Source organism: Morone saxatilis, unplaced genomic scaffold, assembly GCF_004916995.1.
Source record: "Morone saxatilis isolate NCDOM2014 unplaced genomic scaffold, NCSU_SB_2.0 Contig10, whole genome shotgun sequence".
NCBI classification, from domain to species: Eukaryota; Metazoa; Chordata; class Actinopteri; family Moronidae; genus Morone; species Morone saxatilis.
This window is the reverse complement of record NW_023339652.1, coordinates 6,585,284-6,605,017: the sequence shown is the minus strand read 5'-3', so window position 1 is coordinate 6,605,017 and position 19,734 is coordinate 6,585,284. Positions and strand designations below refer to the sequence as shown.

General features: G+C 40.0%; 1 protein-coding gene across 2 annotated transcripts; it reads left to right on the top strand.

Annotated features, from left to right (window-relative positions):
* Window positions 1-48: 48 nt before the first annotated feature.
* dcn (decorin) lies at window positions 49-19,357 on the top strand. Of its 2 annotated transcripts, XM_035679117.1 has the most exons (8): window positions 49-409; window positions 7,888-8,117; window positions 12,415-12,527; window positions 13,432-13,645; window positions 14,727-14,840; window positions 15,102-15,195; window positions 16,131-16,269; window positions 17,882-18,082. In XM_035679117.1, exons 2-8 carry the CDS (start codon window positions 7,907-7,909, stop codon window positions 18,080-18,082), a joined length of 1,086 nt encoding a protein of 361 aa, XP_035535010.1. In that variant the 5' UTR covers window positions 49-409; window positions 7,888-7,906. The 2 variants fall into 2 exon arrangements, with proteins under 2 accessions (XP_035535010.1, XP_035535018.1); XM_035679125.1 differs by lacking the exon at window positions 49-409 and having other exon boundaries at window positions 7,907-8,117; window positions 17,882-19,357.
* Window positions 19,358-19,734: the final 377 nt, after the last annotated feature.

Genomic DNA, 19,734 nt, shown 5'->3' with positions numbered 1-19,734 from the left:
CTCTCTTTGCTCCCTCTCCCTGTCTCCCTTTCTGTGCTCTCTCTCTCTTTCTCTCTCCTTTTTTTTTCTTCCTCCCTTCTCCATTTCCAGCTGTTTTTGGAGCACGCAGCGAGAGCGGGGCAAGTTCTCCACCAATTGTTTCGGCCCTGAGAGGAGCTCGGCGGTCGGACCCCTCCCTCCTTCTATCTCTCTCCCCTCTCTCTCCTCTGTCTCTCTTCCTCTCTCGCCCTCTCTCTCTCCTCCCCTTGTTGTGACAGAGCACACCTGCTTGATCTTGGCTACGCACGCTCTGAGTCCAATTACCCCATAGGCCCTCGCAGCCACTTCACAGTCTCATCCCCCCACTCGACTGGATTTTTGGGAGTCAAGCTCATCTCTACTCTCTTTGCCTTGCTTCTACTAAGAACAGGTAGGTTAATCTTTTAACTTTGAGAGGAAAGAAAAGTATGGGTGATTATGGCTGAGGTTGAGAATAAGGAGTTAGGTTTCACCAATGTTTAAAGAGATAGAGAATAGTCTTGAGAGAATGGCTTGGTTTTATTCTTGATTGTAACTTTTTGCATAAATGGAAGCCTCACAAACTCTATTTTTGATGATTTGAAATTTCCATTATTTGCTGATGATGTTATTTCATAAAGATAAGATTTCTGCTTGTTTTTTTGTTTGTTTTTGCAGTTACATTTGAGCACGTGTGTCATTCTGTTCAACTGGATTTGAGTATGTTTTATACACATCTTCATATTTTCATGTGTGTATATTCAGGATATGTTGCCAGGTCTTGTTCCCACAGCTCTCTTGGCTTTGTGATGAGAGACCTTAATCATTTCCAGTCCAATCTGCATACAGCTCAGTGAAAAGACCAGCGGCTAGGGAAGGGGGTGTGGTAGTGCAGTTGATGCTGGTACCTCACTCCTCTGCCAAAAGACTTATTCATCTGGCCCTTTGTGAATCTCCAAAGTGTCCACCACTGAGTGCCTTTAGATATTTTCAGCAGTTTATTAATGTACAAATTAAGCTTGCAGTTTTTTAAATGTGTTACTTTCTGTGTTTGGACACTTGTTTGTTGATTTTTTTGGTGTTGGAAGAGCATTCCTCAAGCTAGTTTTGAGAGTGTGTTAGTTTCATACATGGCAAAGTGACAAGAGATTGAGTAAGGGGAAAGGCAGAAATAGTTCATTTTCTTCTTTCTACTTAAGTTGTTTGCATCTTATTGTTGTCATCATTTGCTAACGTCAGTGGAAAAGTTCATGATTTGTTGCCTTAATTTGTTTCTTTTCCCTCTTTGTTCAGTTCTTCTCTTTTTCTCTCTTTTTTCTTTCCCTGTGGTGTTTGTGCAGTCTCCTAGCAAATGAGGAAGGAAAAGCTGAAACAACAATCAGGATTTCTTTGTGTTGATTTGGCCCATTATTTCTTTGACTTGGAAAAGTTGTGTCTGCTGCCTCTCACACTTTCCATTTCAACAGTTCATTTGAGACTGCAACCAGACTGTTTTAACCCCAATCTCTTATCTGTCTGACTCTGCGGCCCTGTTTCTTCTCAAAATGAACCTTCTCTGCCCACTGTGGCGTTTGCTGCTGTGTTTTCACAGGAGCAGAACAGGACCCAAATTCCTAGGGGCAACTCAAAGTGAGAGGCTTTGAAGAGGAGATGAAAAAAAGCTGTACCTGGCAACGCACAGTGCCATTAATCCCGTAATGGTACAGCTTCCTCTATCAAAGAGAGGTCTGAAGGCTTCCCGGCAAGCCACCACACAACTCTCAGCTAACTCATTACATCCTTTTTGCCAGCAGGGAAAAAACCTAATAAGCCTCAGCTGCCCTGAATTGCATTGAAAGAACCAGAGTGAAACTAAACAAGGGAAAACTTAGAAGAACAAAATAGAATGAAAAGTGGGACTTAAATAGAAGAATAGAGGTTAAAAGAGGCATACACACTAAAATACACTTAGAGCAATAAAAGTACTTTACCAGTTCATACTTTTGAGTTGAGCTGAGCAGATGTTTAACATTTGAACCAAGAATGAGTGAACGGAAGGTTTGGAGGAGACAAGGCCCAGATATGCACTCAGGGGCTGCATTTTTCCATCTGGACTTCAACTCTCTGGGTCAAAAAGCACAAAAGAACAATGGAATTGAATGGACATCAGCCATGAAGGCTTTTTCCCCCCATTTGCTCCTTGGAATACCAGAAAGTTCCACATGTGAGTCTTTCTCGCCAAAGTTTTAAGGGTCAGACAGAGAAAGAAAATACCATAAGCTATGGGAGAGAAGCTGGGGAAGGAAGGAAAGAGCACAAGAAGGGAGGAGGAGATGGAAAGAGAAGAAAGGGAGAGAAGGTTGGGCAGTTCGTCCACGTCTGTGCAGACTGTTGATAATGGGACTGAGGTTGATGGCAGGCCGACAGCTCTTCTCATGGAACAGCTGAAATGTGGTTTAACCGCTCGCTGGCTTTCTCATGCTATGGCTCCAGACAACAGGCATGCTTTAGAGACCCTAAAATGATCTCTCAATAATAGTAATGGCTCTGACACTTATTTCCTTTTTCTGGATAAAGAAAGTTTATTGATTGTAGTGGTCAAAAGAGTGTCTTGGGCATTTATCCAATACAATTAAAGCCAAAAACCTCTCATGCAGACATACATGGGAGCATGGACGCCTATTTTCCAGACAAGACTGATTTGGCCTAACTCCTTACAAGAACGTTTTGGCTCTGAAATTATTTGTTGGCCGTGTCTTTGCATATTTTCAGATACACATGTTCTCACTCACAAAATCCCCTGATATATCAGAAATTTGTTGACGACCACCGACTCCTCACAGCACTGCCAAGGGAAGAGCTCACTCATTTTTTGTTCTTTGAGTTTTAGCATTATTATTGATCATGCTCATGTGTCTGAGCCTATGTGTTTATGTAACCACGTGGGAGGGGAGGTCACATTCATTTGCTGATGGGTTAAAAGGGCCACACGTGTTTTAAACGTCCTGTGGCCTTGTAAATACCTTCCAGTGATTCATTGCTGACAGACGCTCTGCAGAGGCAGACGCAGGCCTGTGTAGAGTTAGAAGGGAGGGGGGAGGTAACGGACAGGAGTGGAGGGTGGGATGGTAGTTGGTGCCTGCTTTATATTGTGTCCTTCATTGCAACATGATTTGTTTGCTAAAATCAAGAAACTATGGTGCTTAATATTCAAGTCTTTTCCTTTCATGCTGCAGAGGTTTGTTGAGTTTGGATAATATGGTAATCATTCTGCAGGGTATCTCATTGATTTTCTAAGCTTGAAAGTTTCAATGAAAGGCAGTGACAAAGAGGAGAAAGTGACAAAGCAAAGGAGGGAAAATTACTTTACTCCCTCATGCGAGCTCTGCTTCCTGTCTGGGAATCATTAGTAATGCTGGGGCCAGACTTGGGGGAGAGTGGAGGGAGGGAACAGAGAGATGAGACAAAAGAGGGACACAGGAGAATTGACAAGGATGCCGTCGCCACAGGAAATGTCAACCTCCACCCCTTTTTTTTTTTGGTCAGACATGGGATGATGAATCGCAGGTTTTAGAGACATTAAAGAAGAAGATAAAGATGGGTAGTGTATCATTTACCACATGTCCTTTTCTGGGATGTGGTAGATTGTAAATCTTTTGAAAATACAGACTAAACTTTCTCACAGCTGCTTGTGCTTTTTACTTTTTGATGCATCTTTTCTATAGCTACCATAGCTCCATGTGCAGTATTTCAACCGGCAGTTGACCATCCAAAGCTCTTTCCAATTCAAAGTCACCATAAAGCCCAACTTTGCTTTATTCAGTGTTAGGTGAAAAATAAAAATGGATAACTTCATGATATGCAACCTCTTCCAGTGTGTTCGCCTTGACCAGTTTTGTTGTCCTTGTAAGAACATTTTGCATTTGTTTGAGGGTTTTTACAGTGACAGTCTTTCTTTCAGGAAACTTGATTGTGTATCAATTCTTGCCACATTTGCACTGATTAGTGTCAGTCCACTTCTTGTGAATAAAGCCTGTCCCATTTTCATCTTGTAAGCTGGCATACAGCCGTGGCACAACGTTATACTGGCCGTGTTCCCCAAAATGAATTCACACTGAACTGATACATTGTGAAAAGAACTTTGAGAGAATCATTTTTATCCGATTTAAAATGTAAAAGTAATAGGCTGGACATTGTCTGTCTGTGATAATGATTAGAAACAGGTGGAGATGCAAACACAAATATATTAGAGTGATCACCAGGACTCCTACATGAAGCTAAATGACAGGGGGCAGAAGTTACATCTTCTTTAAGGGATAGCAAATGCTGATATATGATGTAGACTCTACAGCATCACCATGCAAACTCTACCATCAGGTCATGTTTCAACATGTGTGCAGCCCTCTGGGTTTAGCATGCACACACACAAGGAGTCTGTGTCATGTGTTCAGTAGATTCTTCAGATGTGTGTCTGTTTGAAAGTGGGGGCATCTTTTTGGAGCAGGCCATCCTGCAGGGAAAGACCCAACGCCTCAGGCACAACAGGTTGTCTCATGCACCGACATCGAAGGGTCAGCACAGCTGAGGGAGATGGCAAAAGCCTTGAATAACAACTTTAAAACGAAAAATGTATTTTACCATAATTCCTTAGTCTCTACTTAAAGTGGCCTTCATGCTCACAAACAGATCTTGGTTGAACATGTCTCCATTATTTCAGCACTGTAATGTTGACACATAGCAATAAATCACCACAATGTACCTCCATCTCCAAATCCCAAATTCCCTATTTTAATAATATTCACTTATAGTAGTTTATTCTGCAACTGTGGTCACAAAGTTTTAGTAAATATCCCAAACAATAATCTCTGAAATCTTTAAATTCTTTTTTCCTGGTTTTATTTCAAAATCTTGTTTTAGTCTCATCATCAACAACTCATAGGCCTGATTATGACTCACAAAGTAGCAGTAATTCTTGTCTTTACAGTAATGCTAAAGCCATTAAATGCTCATAGAGCTTAGTTTAAGATAATTCTCTCTTCTTCATCTTTTTGTCTGTCTGGTTCACATTAAAAGCTGCTGAACCGTTTATGGGCAAAGGTTGATGGATTGATGGCAGGACACATGGAGGGCTGTCTGAAATCCTGCACCAGTGCACATATGTATGTATATCTGTTTATGTGCTTGTGGCCATGGGTCAAAGCAGGGAGATAAGGTTCACTAATCAGCAGTGAAACCTCTGTGTGCATTGCTGTTCCTTCCAGAGCTGTTACAGGCTTTGTAGATAATTCTGAATGCTCCAGCCTGCAAGAAGTACCAGATGTGAGGAGTTCACAACACCAGTACCTCTATGATAAAGTGACTTTCAAATAATGTTTCATACTACGAGACAAGCCCAACCCATCTGGAATCAAAGCCGGATAAAACAAACCATCAAAGGCATCTACAAGCACTATTTGACCCAGGAGTGCTTTATACCCTAAATCCAAAATGACGGCATAATGCTGCAGCCAAGTCTGCAGACAGGGTTTTCGTTGGATTGAGCTTTCAGTTGCGCTAAGATAAGAGAGCCTGACACAGCCAAGATTACTCAGTCTGTCTTAGTCTGTCAAGAAGAATGGAACAACTTGTCCTCTGGATCTACTGTATGTTCAGACCTTTGTTTCAACGCCTCCCACTGGAGTACATACTACATGTTTCCAAGTGAGACAAAATGGCAAAAGTTTTGCATGGAAAACTGCATCTAAACATTAAACACTGTGTGACACAATTCCAGGCTCTAAGTGCAGACTTATGAAATCAATCTTTTGAGTGTTTTTCAGGTTTTTTTGCTACATAGCAACAGAACAAGAGTAAAAAAGAAACATTAAGAGGGAGAGCTATCCCATCCAACACAATTCCCTTCTGAATGGAAGTGATTTCAAGCCTTCAAGTTTGGTCATACTGTATGTGAGCACTGTAACCACTGGTCTGAAGCCTTACAGTGTGTCAAAGTGGTGGCTGTTTTGTGGACAGGGACTGCTATAATTACTGCTTGTGTTGAGAGTCCCTCTGAGCTGTGATCCCTGTGACCTGACGTAACCCTAATCTGGATTTACACTACATCAGCACATCTCTTTCTCTTGCTTTCTCTCTTATTCTCAAAGAAACACACTGTTGGAAATCACTGAAAGACTAAAACCTATCAATTTATTGCTTTTACAAATATAGCATATAAAGCTACACATACACAACAACACAACTTGTGCACTTGCTTTAATACACTTACAAACACAAACGATTACTTTATTCACACCTACAAAAATGGAATGATGCACTCAAATAACAGAAAGTACAAAAAAAGATACAGCACATAAGCATCATACACATGCGCACAGGCGATATGAACCTGCCCAGAGTCACTTCAGCTCTGGCCAGCTAATGGTTTTGGGTCAGTTTCATCATCCTGGTCATGATGTTCAGGTCAAGGTCCGCTACAGACCAGCTGCTCCCAAATCATTTGTTAGCAGCTGCGGCTCAAATCCGCCCTTCAATTATTGTGGCACCAAGAGGGAAGGAGCAACTTTTGGCTATACGCATGACAAGCAGATTGCTGGGTCTTTAAGACTCTGCATGCATACGAGAATGAGTGTGTGCGCTGCTGTGTAAAAGGTCAGGGAGTTTTGTGGATCTCCACGCTGAGAGAATATGTGTATATCAAATGGGTTGTGGTTGTGTTTAGAAATAGACGACTGCATAAGGCTGCAGGATTCTCCCAGTAACTCCACTAGTACAGTAGATATGTGCTCCTCCATTGTATTTTTTTGGCACACACTGATGATAAAGTAATTTAATGGGAAACAAATGATGACTGTAATTCATTACTTTTGAATGTAGTACAGTGGCCCAGTGGCAGTCATGAAATTTCCCATAATGCATCCCCTGTGTACTGTAACAGCTAATTCAGATGTTGCTTATGCAGCAGCCAATGTTGTTTCTTTCTTTGCTGTAAAAGCAAATTACATTGGTGCTTTTTATGGTACAAACAGCAAAACACAGACACTGATTCCCAAACAGACATACTTTGAACGATTGTAAAGTAGCTCAACTGATTTGAAAAATAATACAATTTAATTAGAAGATATATCCAGTATCTTAATATATACCTTGTTAAAATAGCTAGGAAATTATGAGCCAACCTGAGGAAGCTACAGGCAAAACGTGTTGGTTGCTCTTAAATAAACCACAGTAAAGTCCTTACAGTGTTCGGTGGTTAATTCAGATTTTTTACTTCATGGTCCTGCAGCCTACTAGCACCTGACTGTTGTTGGCAGTGCATGGGGAGTTTGGTTTACTAAGAATGTATGAATTGTGATATAACTAAAAGTAATGGATAAATACCATGACAGTAGTATATATTTGCCTTTTTTTTGTGTAGGAATCACTACTTTTGGATACTTTGTGTTTGTGCTTTACTCCTTTGTAACATAAACATTAGTAGCCCTATGGCTTATCCCTTCTGACAGTAATATAGTGTAATTTTCTCATTTAGGCTTGCACTAACCCCTGCTCTATCACCTTTCACCTTTTGCCTGAAACTGACTAGTTAAATAGCTTATTTGACTAACCACACTAAATTGTTACACCCCAGTGTTAAACCCTCCAGCCCTTCACTTCTCACCTTTGCCCTCTGCCTCTCAGGTCTTCAATCGTCTCTTCTTCTGTTTTTCTCACACTGCGTCCTTCCTCCTCCTTTTGATTCACTGCCACAGTGAAAGTCTATTTTCTCTCTTCTCTTTGCTTTCTCTCCTTCTGAATATTATAGGGAATCTTAAACAGTTAAACAGAATATGGTAGTTTCAAAACTAATCATAGACAGACTATTTTGAACTTGTATCCACCCAAACCTTTGAACTGTGTCCACTCATCCTCCAGGCTCCCTGCTAGCAGCACCATGAGGTCAGCCTGTCTCTCTCTGCTCCTGGTCACTGCCTGCTGGGCTCTGCCCTTCCGCCAGTCTGGCTTCCTAGACTTCATGATGGATGAGGCAGGATCAGGTCTGCCTGAAGAACCGACAATTAGATTCACGCCTCTCATGCCTGAAGGACCCAAGTGCCCCTTCAGATGCCAGTGCCACCTGCGTGTGATCCAGTGCTCTGACCTTGGTAAGACAAGACACCTCCTACTGATGGTTCATCCATGGTTATTTTTGATACCTATAATAAAATGTGAATCATTAAGTATTAATGAATCATTAACTACACCGACTCTGAGGCAAAGGTGTAATTACTCAAAACAAAGCCAAAAAAAAGCTTAAACCCCATTTATTCTTTGTGTTACCAGATTTAATTTCATAGTTGTATTGTTTTCAGCATTCAAGGGGACAGGTGGCAGTATCCTGTCCTGTATTATATTGTTGCATATTGTATTATTGCAATATTTTTTCTATTATGATTTTACCTGATTATATTATGACCGGAACCTGGGCAATTTTGCCTGTAAAATTGCAGAAAAAAAAGTAAAAAAAACCCTTAACATTTTGAAGAAATACAACTACAACAAAACCAGTTATTTTTTATCATTTGCAATGATGCTACATGTAGCCAATAACCCTTAAAAATATTTCAATGTGACTTCTAATGTTCAGACTAGGGGTAACAAGTCTCTTGTTCACATCCATTTTCTTTGTCCACTCCTCCATTTGGTGTTCTCGCCTGGATTCCAAACAAATGAGCTCATTTCGATGGATCAGATGCTGAAGTCAGATGGGTGTCTGCAGTAGTTTTATTGTACTTTTATTGTGCTGAGTGACAGTACTGTTTTTTTAAGAGCCGAAAAAATCACAGACTTCATAAGCGTCTCCACTGTCCACCCAAACCCACAGGTTCAATCAGGGGGTATGTTATGTTCTGCATTATTGCAAAGTCCTCCGGAGAACATGACACCAGTGTCGATATCCTAAATGCTCACAGATGCTGTGAGCCATACTTCACTTCCTGTAACAATTACATTATTTGCTCTTCTGGGTAAACTGTTTTTTAAACAGTGGGGGAGATTGAAGGTTAGCCTGGGAATTGGAAAGTCCTGAACAAATCCCAGTTTTAACAAGTTCAAATGTTACAAAATTTGTTTCTCAATGTAAAGCTTACTCACCAAGGTTGAAAGACTATAATTACTCAGTCGGCTTTTTAATTCAGCACAGTCACAACAATTTACTTAGTTGTCATCTTTGTTGCTTGCAGTTTATCCTCTCTGTTTGTCTAATCTGATGTATAGCGTATACAAGAGCTTGAGTCATCTCACAAGCTTTGTCGTAGAGAAGTTCCTGACCTCATTTATTCTTGTATAATATATAAAAGTGCTTCACTGCGCAGTTGGGTTTGATCGTTTTTTGGCACGGCTTTAGTTTGGAAAGCAAGGGGCACGAGCTTCAAGGAGACAGATGAGGGAGGGAGTGAGACAGATGGACAAACTGGGAGGATAAAATAAAAAGAGGAGTGGACAGACATAACCAGCTCATAACCACTTAAGAGGGATAGGGTTGAGATGGTGAAATACTGTAAAAGAGCATTTATAGATTCAGGACAAAAATTACAAAAAGTGTTGAATGTAAGCAGAGCTTGCAGACAGAGAGGCACCCCAGATAGGCAGGTGGCTCAACAGTCAGAGCAACAGACAGTTGGAGAGAGTGATGTTCAGGAAAAGGCCGGTTCCATTACATCAGTCCTCTAACCAGGGCCCCAGTAAGCAGCAGCACTTTCCCCCGAAGACACAGCTCCGTGGCTGAATTCTCAACTCCTGCATTAGCAATGTTGGCCCTGAGCCCCCATCTGTTCCCCAGACCTGCTGGCATGCACATAAACACTCACACATTTAGACACACACACACAGGATTAAAACTTATATGTATATATTTGGACACACACACAGGCCTGGACAAGACAGAAGAGTCTGCCTGCTCACCATCCTAAAGCACCCTTTTGGGGATTTTTGTCTGTGAGTTTGCAGCTGGCAGGATGACAGCTAAAACATTGAGGAGAGAAGATTTAGCCTAGGGTACAAATGAGTTGTAATTATGGATAAGCAAAACCTCTTTCTAACAGCGTTGGCAAATATAGACTGACAAAATAGCCCTTTGTTCTTGGTTACACATATTAATATTTATCTAATGGCACAATCAGCAGATTCTCTTATTAAATATTTATCTTTTATAAGTAGTGATTGTGTAAGGCGTGTAGTTGGCTGGCACATCATATCTACCCACACTTCCCGAATGGCCTATACCAAAAACTCCAAACTTGCTCAATCCCATGAGGCAATCAGGCAGCCATGACTCGCTCGGCCACAGCACCAGACAAGGAGATGACTTTACATAAACACTACCATTAATGCTTGGAATTGCTGAACATGAGTCTAGTCCAGTCCAAAGCAATCATATGCTTGATATCCCAATCACTCTGCTTTAAAATGGAGTGATTAATAGTAACTGTAATAGTGTGGGCGAGACCTAAAGTCCCACTTTTCTTGTTCTTTTCTTGCCAAGTGGCTATCAGCAGAAATGTGAGACGCTGACTGAAACATGACATTCAGGTCATTTATATACAACTAGCCTTACATATTGATATAGGACACATCTTGATATCTTTAACAGACTGCAAGACCTTTAGAAAAAGTCTCTTGAAAGGGTATTCCATCTATTTAGTTTTGTATTTCCATAAAAATTGGGTGCTGACAAGAAAACAGAAGCAGCAACGGCTGGGAAAGAGAGTCTGACTTTTAGAGACTAACAATGAAAAACAATGTGTGTGCAAGTATAGAGGTATACACTGTGGTGCTGTAATGATGGCGGTGACCACAAACAGCTGTGATGGTTTGTGGGTCATCCACTGCCGAGTTGGAAAAGCTGACAGAAAAGCAAACCTAGCTGAAAGTAATGTTTGGGTGAGCTGAACAGAAGTCGTCACAAACTTTTAGGACAAAATGGGTCCAGACATTCATATGCAGACTGGAGATACAGAGTGTAAGCTTCTTTGTTAAACAGTTTATCCTATGCCTCTTCCTCTGAAATGTAAACCGTCCATTCTAAATGTATTTTTTTGTGTTACCACGGATGCAGAAGTGCATATAACTCCCAGCTGCCTCCACTCAATTTTTTTTTTAAACAGTCCACTCAACCAAACAGTCTTTCACTACAGATGCCATTTTCTGTGTCACATCAGCCATGACGTGCCACGATAAAGTCCAAGCAAAACAATTTAGCTTGAGCTCAGTGTCCAGGTATGCAGTCGCTTACTTACTCCAAAGGAAATTTGTTTTAAGGTCCATTTCCACCATGTGTGCCTCAGAGCACATCAAATAGTTATTTGGTCCCATTGGAATGTCATTATAAAACCCATCCTGCTCTAAGTCCCTATCATTGAGACTTTATGTAGCATGCTATGTTGACAAAGCAGACTTTATTATACTGTAAACTCGGTTACTCTTCCCTGCTCATCCAGGTTTGACTCTCTCTCTTTATGTGTGTAGTCCATTCATCAGTTCTTAAGGTATTAAAGCACCTGAAAACTTTATTTATCCTATCCTCATAGCCCTTTAAGAATTTAAAACTTAGATAACCTGACTGTGTGGGTGTGGTTTGATGGGATCAGATTTGACAGACAGTGCCAGCAAAATAAACAAACAAACCAAATAACTGTCATCATAGTTTGGTTTAGTTGTTGCTGATTGGTGTACAGAAATATGTGACATTACCTTTTTCCAACTAAGCCCTACCCACTACCACAAACACAGATACGACAAGTAAATTCCCCAAAACTATGTCCAGAATTTTTAGTTCATTGCCTAAAGAAACGTAACTTGGCAGCACCTGTAATTATTGGCAGCAACAGCGGTTTAAGGTCCCAGAATTCTGGCGACAGCAAAGCAAACTATTGTCATTTAAAAAAAGAAGTCAGGCAGTAATTGGTCTTTGGATGAGTCAGTTACGTCACAGAGGAGTTGGAGGTGTGAAGCCTGTCGCCTGCAGCTCTTCATCTAACACCTCACCAAGGCTGATCCTTTTTGTTCCATTACTACCTGCAATATTTCATATTTCGCTGTCAAAAAACGCCCAAAATGACGCATTTTAGACGATAGCAGTCAGTGCTCAGTCATCAGTGGGCCATAAGCTCAATTGTGATACCTCATTCAGCAGTAGATGTTTGAGAAAATACATGTCCAGGGCCTTTAACATACAGTAGATCTTGAACCATGGTCATGGAGACAAGAAGGTAACCATTTTGTATCTATTTCCTGTTGAGGTCAGAGCGTGGTTAACTTCTTGCCACCAGAACCTTGGCTGTCATCGCCTCACCTCAAACGCAGTTTTCCGTCATCCATCATTCTGACAGACCTATTGCATATGCTTCTTACCTTCATACCTTATGTCTAATTAAACAATTTCTCATAAAAATTCCCCATCAGGTCTGAAGGCAGTCCCTGAGGACATCCCAGGCGACACCACCCTGCTGGACCTGCAGAACAACAAGATCACTGAGATCAAGGAGAATGACTTCAAGAACCTCAAAGGCCTACATGTAAGAGACATTTTAATTGAATATGTAGAGCTTCCTGTCTATGTAGCACTAACTCTAAACCTTCTTCAACATGAACCCTTGATGATCCCCCGAGGAAACATCTTGTTTCTAAATGTTTCATTAATTAAATGGTCGTTCCTGATTAATTCCTTAAAGTATTTACTCATTCGAAAATATTGACTCCTTTTTACCTCCCATCCCAAAACTCTCTTCATCCTCCTCCATATAGCTCTTTTTCTCCTATCTTTACCACCACCACTCCCCCAGTCACCAGGTGCATGGAAACTATTCACCCGTAGGCCTTACACCCTCACGCCTTCAAACTCCTTAAACTTGTGCAATAAATACTTCTGTCTGATGGCCAGAGCTGTTTCCACTATAATGTAACTGGCCTCTTACGGGAATGGACCACATAACTCACATTGCCTTGTGTCAGCTTACATGAGAGTGAAACAACAGGAATACGATTTCTTAAAAATGCAATAGGGATAACTCCAGAGTGGACTTTTGGCCCTCTGTCTCAACAGCACAGGCACTAAGTGGGAGTATCTAACAGCTGCTGAGCAATGTCTTGTTTTTGTAAAATCTGATCTGGAAAGTACAGATTTCTTTTACAATCCCATGGTGCATTTGTAGCAGGGAATGTTTCTTAGTGGAAGAGAAAACACTGAAAGCTACCAAGGTGTAACATTTCAAATAAAGTTCAAATTCCATAACAATGGGAATTTAAACACTGATGTGGATTTAAACAAGAACTGACTGGATCTGAAAAAAACTACGGCATTGTGTTCACTACCCCAAAGGGTTGTGGGGATAGTGGTAAAAGCTCCACTACACCATGCAGCAAAAATAAAAGGTCATATTTAACACTAGTATCTCATCTCCCTGGTATTCTTCCTTATAGGCTCTGATCCTCGTGAACAACAAAATCACTGTCATTCACGCTAAGGCCCTCAGCCCTCTGACCAAGCTGCAGCGTCTCTACTTGTCTAAGAACATGCTCAAGGACATGCCTGCCAACATGCCCAAGAGCCTGCAGGAGCTGCGCATCCACGAGAACGAGATCACCAAGATCAAAAAGGCCTCCTTCCAGGGCATGTCCCATGTCATCGTCATGGGTATGAAAATGAAAATTTATTCTGATTTGTTAAAATCGCAGATATTTATTTGGAGGTATGACAGTGGAAGATACATATCTGAGGATGTAACCTTCTGTTGAAAAATAGATGACAAATAAGCTTAAGATGTTTCTCCATAAGGTTGTTGTCGGCAATAGCATATGGTGAATGACACTACAGCTGAGGCTACATGCAGTACTTGCTGCATTTATACCTTATCTGAGTGCTGTTATAGCTCTTCCCATAAATGGTCATAGATCCTTTTTAGCCTTTGTTCAATGTTGATCAAACAGCTGCAAAAATTTGGGAATGTTGAGAAGTTGAGAGTTTATTGAAATATGTAACTACTGTATATGCTGTACATGGAGCAGTTGAGTTCCAAGGTATACAATGGATTCACTGCCTTGGATGTCTGGTGTACAGTTGTAACAAGCTGTGGCTTTTCACTGAGGAGGATGTAAACATTTTATTTATTTCTCAAGTAGGTACTTGCGTGGGAATGTTACATTTGATTGATTTTTAGTTTGTAAAGAGTAGAGGGAAAGTTTACTGGATGTTACTGTTGAGACAAGATTTGCATGTCCCAGTCTGGAAGTGATGAGACAGCCACAGACTGTGGTAGCCTGTTAATGCATGATTACACAGCCTATGTTTTTTTTATCACAAAAGCATCAAAGATTATTTGTCCTTTATCGTCCTTCTCCTCCTTTTGCTCTACTTGTCACTTTGACAAATCATCTCTGACTTGTAAAACTTCCTGTTCCACAAATTAAAAAGTGTCATTCTGTCATTGCTCAACTAAAGCTCAAAGTGACGATTCAGTCACTTAAAATGCAGTGATATGAGAATTATGATCTGTGACAAATCAGGGAATCTGGCGTGGATAAAGGCTGCGTTGCAAACACAAGCTATTCTCTTGCCAAATACTTTGTTTACTCATGACTCAGCTCTATGTTCCCGTAACACACCAGGAGAGGATTTAACTTCATAGACGTGATCCATTACTGCTCTTTTCTGTCCCTTTCTTTCTCTTCTTTCTCTCTGTGCTCTTAATAGTTTTTTCTTTTCTTTCTTTTTTCAGAGCTCGGGTCCAATCCTTTGAAGAGTGCAGGAATCGATGCCGGTGCTTTTGCTGACCTGAAAAGGGTCTCTTACATTCGCATTGCAGACACTAACATTACCGAAATCCCCAAAGGTAAAGCTCTAATATTTATTTCCACAAATCATTCCTAAATAATGGGAATTTGATTTAATCCTAGCTTTATCCAGTCAGCCTCAGCCAAAAACATTCCTCTTCTGTAATGCTTTGATTTAAGTCTGCAGTAAAACAATGGGCTCAGTGTGAAAAAACACACGCACTGTACTGCATAGAAATTCAAAACTAAGCTTCTAAGGCAGATGTCACTTAAGCTATCACTTTGTTCATTGTGGTAATCCTCGTCTTGTGGTTTGTCAGGTCTGCCCAGCTCTCTCTCTGAGCTCCACCTGGATGGAAACAAGATCACCAAGGTTACAGCTGCCAACCTCCAGGGCCTGAAGAACCTGGCCAAGTAATATGAATTATGATTCTTGTTAAACCATTTCTTTTTAAGATTTAAAGCAAGACTATAATTATGACTAAACAGCAGCCATTGGGGCCACAAATGCCAATTACAATGTAATTGTGCGTAGAATTTTACTTAATTTCCTTAGATTATCTTAAATACAGTGTGTTTGCCTCTTGTACTTTTGTTATAACCATTTAAATATGTATCTCTATCGTGCTAACACGTAGCAAAAGTAGTCAAGACATCAAATTGACTGAATAATGTCAGGTCATCGCTATCTATCTTAAATTTGGCAATGTTTGCTAACATTTCATCTTTTATCAAATTTACTAAGTCTGGCTTTAAAACTCCCATTTGGAAACATACTATTTCCCATATTTGTCATTCTATTTATGTTATCTCAGTTTTTCGTTGTGTCTTGTGTTTTCATTCTCTGGTTCTACTTGTATCTTTACTTGAAACACTAGTTCTGGTGTTATTTACTGTATAACAAAACCTAAGACCTAAACAGTAGTTTTTGGATAATCAAAATAACTGGTTTGCTCATAAAATTTGATAACACTGTGTTTATAAGATCACTGCTCAGATTGTGCCAAGTGTGCATACCAAACTATAACAAAGAAGGCTTTGATGCAGCATGAATAGAGTGTGTTGGAGGGAATCTGAGGGGTGATTTTTACTTTCCATTCACTCATAATTAAGAAATAGACTGGAAAAGAAATGGTCCCAATGAAAAGTGTAGATTATTTTCTGTATCATTATTTCCTCAGCAAATTTTTTTTCTACTACATTATTAGCTAATGATAATTTTGGCAGCCTGAGGCAAACGTTGATGTCACTATCTTGGTTTCTCCACTCGTGCAGTTTGTGATCTCATGTTCCTTTTTCTTCTACACATTTGAACACCCATCTCATCTACTTGCTCATTTTTCCTGCAGGCTGGGTCTGAGCTACAATGAGATCAGCTCTGTGGAAAATGGCACACTGAGTAATGTCCCCCACCTGCGAGAGCTGCACCTTGACAACAACGCTCTGACAAGTGTTCCTCCTGGCCTGTCCGACCACAAGTACATCCAGGTACATACTGCTTTGATTAACATTATACAATATCTGTACATCGCAGTGCTATTAATCCAGGTTTGAATACACAACATGATCACAGCAATATTGTTTTTGCAATCATTTAGTTCCAGCAAATTAACTCTGCTTGATCATCATAGTTATGTTTCTCATTTTCTTACAGTGTGATCACACACACACAGTTCATTTTCTCTGATCTAAACCATACTGGAAAAGTTTACTTTGTAGCATTTTTGCATTTAGTCTGTTTAGGTTCACACTGCCCAATTACAAGTCATCTAAGGCTTCCATAACAAACGTCACATGGTTTCATTTAGTTTGTTTATTGAGTAAAGTGTTGGTAGCCTGTCATACTATAATGTTACAGATTTAAGCAGCAGGGGGGAGTGTAAACAGACCTCATTCTTGGCCCTTTAACTTTAGTTTATTTTATCATTTCATTAAGCTTCTCAAGCCTGAGTAACTGCTGTATCAATCCCATCCCCATAAACCTTTTTGAGGTAATTCCCTCATTTCTAATGAACCGCAGCACTTTACACCTGTCAACCATTTTTTAGCTGTTGTTTTGTGTTGTTGTTTTAATGGTATTGTCCTCAGCAGCCATAACACACCAAACTATGGGAAGAAATGAACCAGAGTTTGGAGAGCTGTTCTGCACAGTTTGTGCTAAACAGAGGTTTCTTCCAGTGCAAATTGGGACACTGCATTAGTAATAACAGGATATACCTAAAGACATTGGGTTCAAATATGAATATGGGAATATTCGAACATAACAACCATTACTTTTTGGGATGTTTCTGTATATTAACAAACGAATACAAAATACAAAACTGCAGGTGAGTTTAGGAGATGACATTTAATAACAGTTATAGTAGTAGAAGGTCCTATAAGAGACTGACACATGGTTCTACTGACAGCATTTACTCAGTTAGATTTTTATTTTAGGAAGTACATACCAATAGGGACTTAATGAGGTGCTAAGTTTATAACATTTTTGTGATCATTCTTTTTTTATATATATATTTTTAGCTCTTTTTGTTCTTTGTCTTTTGTCCTTCACATTGTTCCATTGTATATGATGGCAGTTGTAATTCATAATGACTTTGTATAGTTTTATGTTTTTGGATTTAGCGTCTTCAGATTCTGTAATTAACGTTATGTTGTCTTTCCTAGTGACTTTGTGGCACTTCCCCTTCTTTTGTTCTTATTTCTAGGATCCTTCCCATCCCCCTCAGTTCTGCATGACAAAGGCCACTGTGCTTAAAACACAGTGCTTAGCTGCATGATTGTGTTTAGCCACTCTTATGTTCATATACGCTTTTCATGTGCTTCTGTTTTTTATATGCATCTAAAGCTGTGCTTGTTCTCAAGCATCCAGCCGCATCAACTCTGTTATTTTGGAGCATGATCATGTAGGAAGTCTTCTTCCCACAGTTTTTATTTAAACAGAGGAAGAGAAAAAAACAATTTGGCTTTCTTGAGCTGTTATTATTCATTTGGTGACTTACTATTATCATCTTTATCTGGTTTATTTTGGAAAAACTAAATTGTTGCCATGCACATCCCACTCAGTGACCGAAGGTTGTCATTATTTAAATCCCTTCTCTAGGTGGTCTACCTCCATGCCAACAAGATTTCTGCTGTGGGAACAGGGGACTTCTGTCCTCCTGGCCTCAACAGCAAGAAGGCCATGTACTCTGGCATCAGTCTGTTCAGCAACCCTGTTCCTTACTGGGAAGTTCAGCCAATCACCTTCCGCTGTGTCTTCGACCGCTCCGCCATCCAGCTCGGCAACTACAGGAAGAAGTAGAGCGTCCCGTGCACCTCTTCGTGGAAGTGTGTGTTTGTAAATGAGTGTGTGAAAGTTTTGTAAGCGTGCGTGTTTGACCACAGCCCCACAACACTGACCCCTACCAACACTGCCTCCCCACAGAAAATGATGTCATTAATCCACGCACTCATTTCAAAACTTTAGTGGACATGGACCTCAAATATAACATATCATATTCATTATTTAGCTTCAAGGTTGGTGCGACAGTAGTACACACAGCTTACAGCAAACACCAGCATACTATGGGGATGCTCTCACACACAGCACATTCATAGAAGCAGTTAAGCCAGCATTAACATTTCAAATATGTTTTCACATACATGCTGTAACATATCATTTTGCATAATATGAGCAATTCATTCGGTGGACAAATTGAAATTCAGAGATGATCCCTAACCAAAAAGATTTGAAATCTCACTCAGTGGAAAATGTTATAAATCCCAGTTTGGTAAACTTTCTCGAACTTTAGCCATTGTATGAATTATAAGAGAGCTGGCCTGTAGAGCAGGCAGCAAGGGGTTAACTTGTGTTTTACAATACCTTTAACAACTGGTATACTAGAATGTACTAGATATTACCTGTGTACTAGGAATAGCATTCAGAGTGTAACATTGCCACGCTGCACTCCTTGAAAGAACTCTGAGTTTCTATTTGTATTGTACTCAATTCAAGTAGAGATAAAAGCAACCGTGACTTCTATTACATTGTGATTTCTTGTGCTTACTTCAAGTGTTGATTTAGTTCTGGGTGTTGTTACACTTTTTCTTCATCACATTTCATCAGTTGTTCCTCTCCTAGTGTATGTTGTTCCACAAATAAATAAGGTGAAAATAGCTTCTAAAAAAAATGTAGAATAAACCATATATGTTTTAAACAGAAGCCATTCCCAAAGATTTATATGCATGCTCTTATTTTTTTTTTCCTTTCAACTTGAACCTGATGCTTTCTGGAATCTCTTGTTAATGCGTGTATGTATTTCTCTCCATGTTTTCTTATTTCCTTTTTTAAGAGTCAAGATAAATTGGAGGGTGCATGTGGACTGGCATGCCCACTGCAACCATGTTGGTGTGAATGTTGTATGTATAGACGCTGTATATAAATGCTGTATAAAAACCTCTCATTGCTTAAAGGCACAAGCACTTACCATAGCTCAGACTTAATATATCAGCTACAAAGGTGTTCCTCTTTTTTTCCCGGAGCAGGGGCTCCAGCTAAGGTGTCCTGAACAAAATAAAAATACTAATGGAAAAAGTAGCTGTTTTTGATGGGTGTAATAATCAAAACTTGCATTATCATCAATAATGTCATGGAGATTTGTACTCCCAGTCACTGGATAGCGCTGCAATAACTAAATACAACTAAATATAAAGTGGGCAGTGGCTTCCTGGCGAACAAGGTCAAGAGGAGGCACAGGTAAAGTTTACTGAAAAACAGGTGAGACACTTTCATCAATATGCACACACATTAGGTGAAAGTGCTTCAGCAACATATTAATGATAGAAAACCTTGATAAAAGCTTAAAATGTCAAATAAGGTCACCTTGGTTGACCCAATCAGAGATATTCAAATGTTTCGAAAATGTGCTATTTCCATGGGATATATCATGCATATTAATGTTTAGCTATATAAGG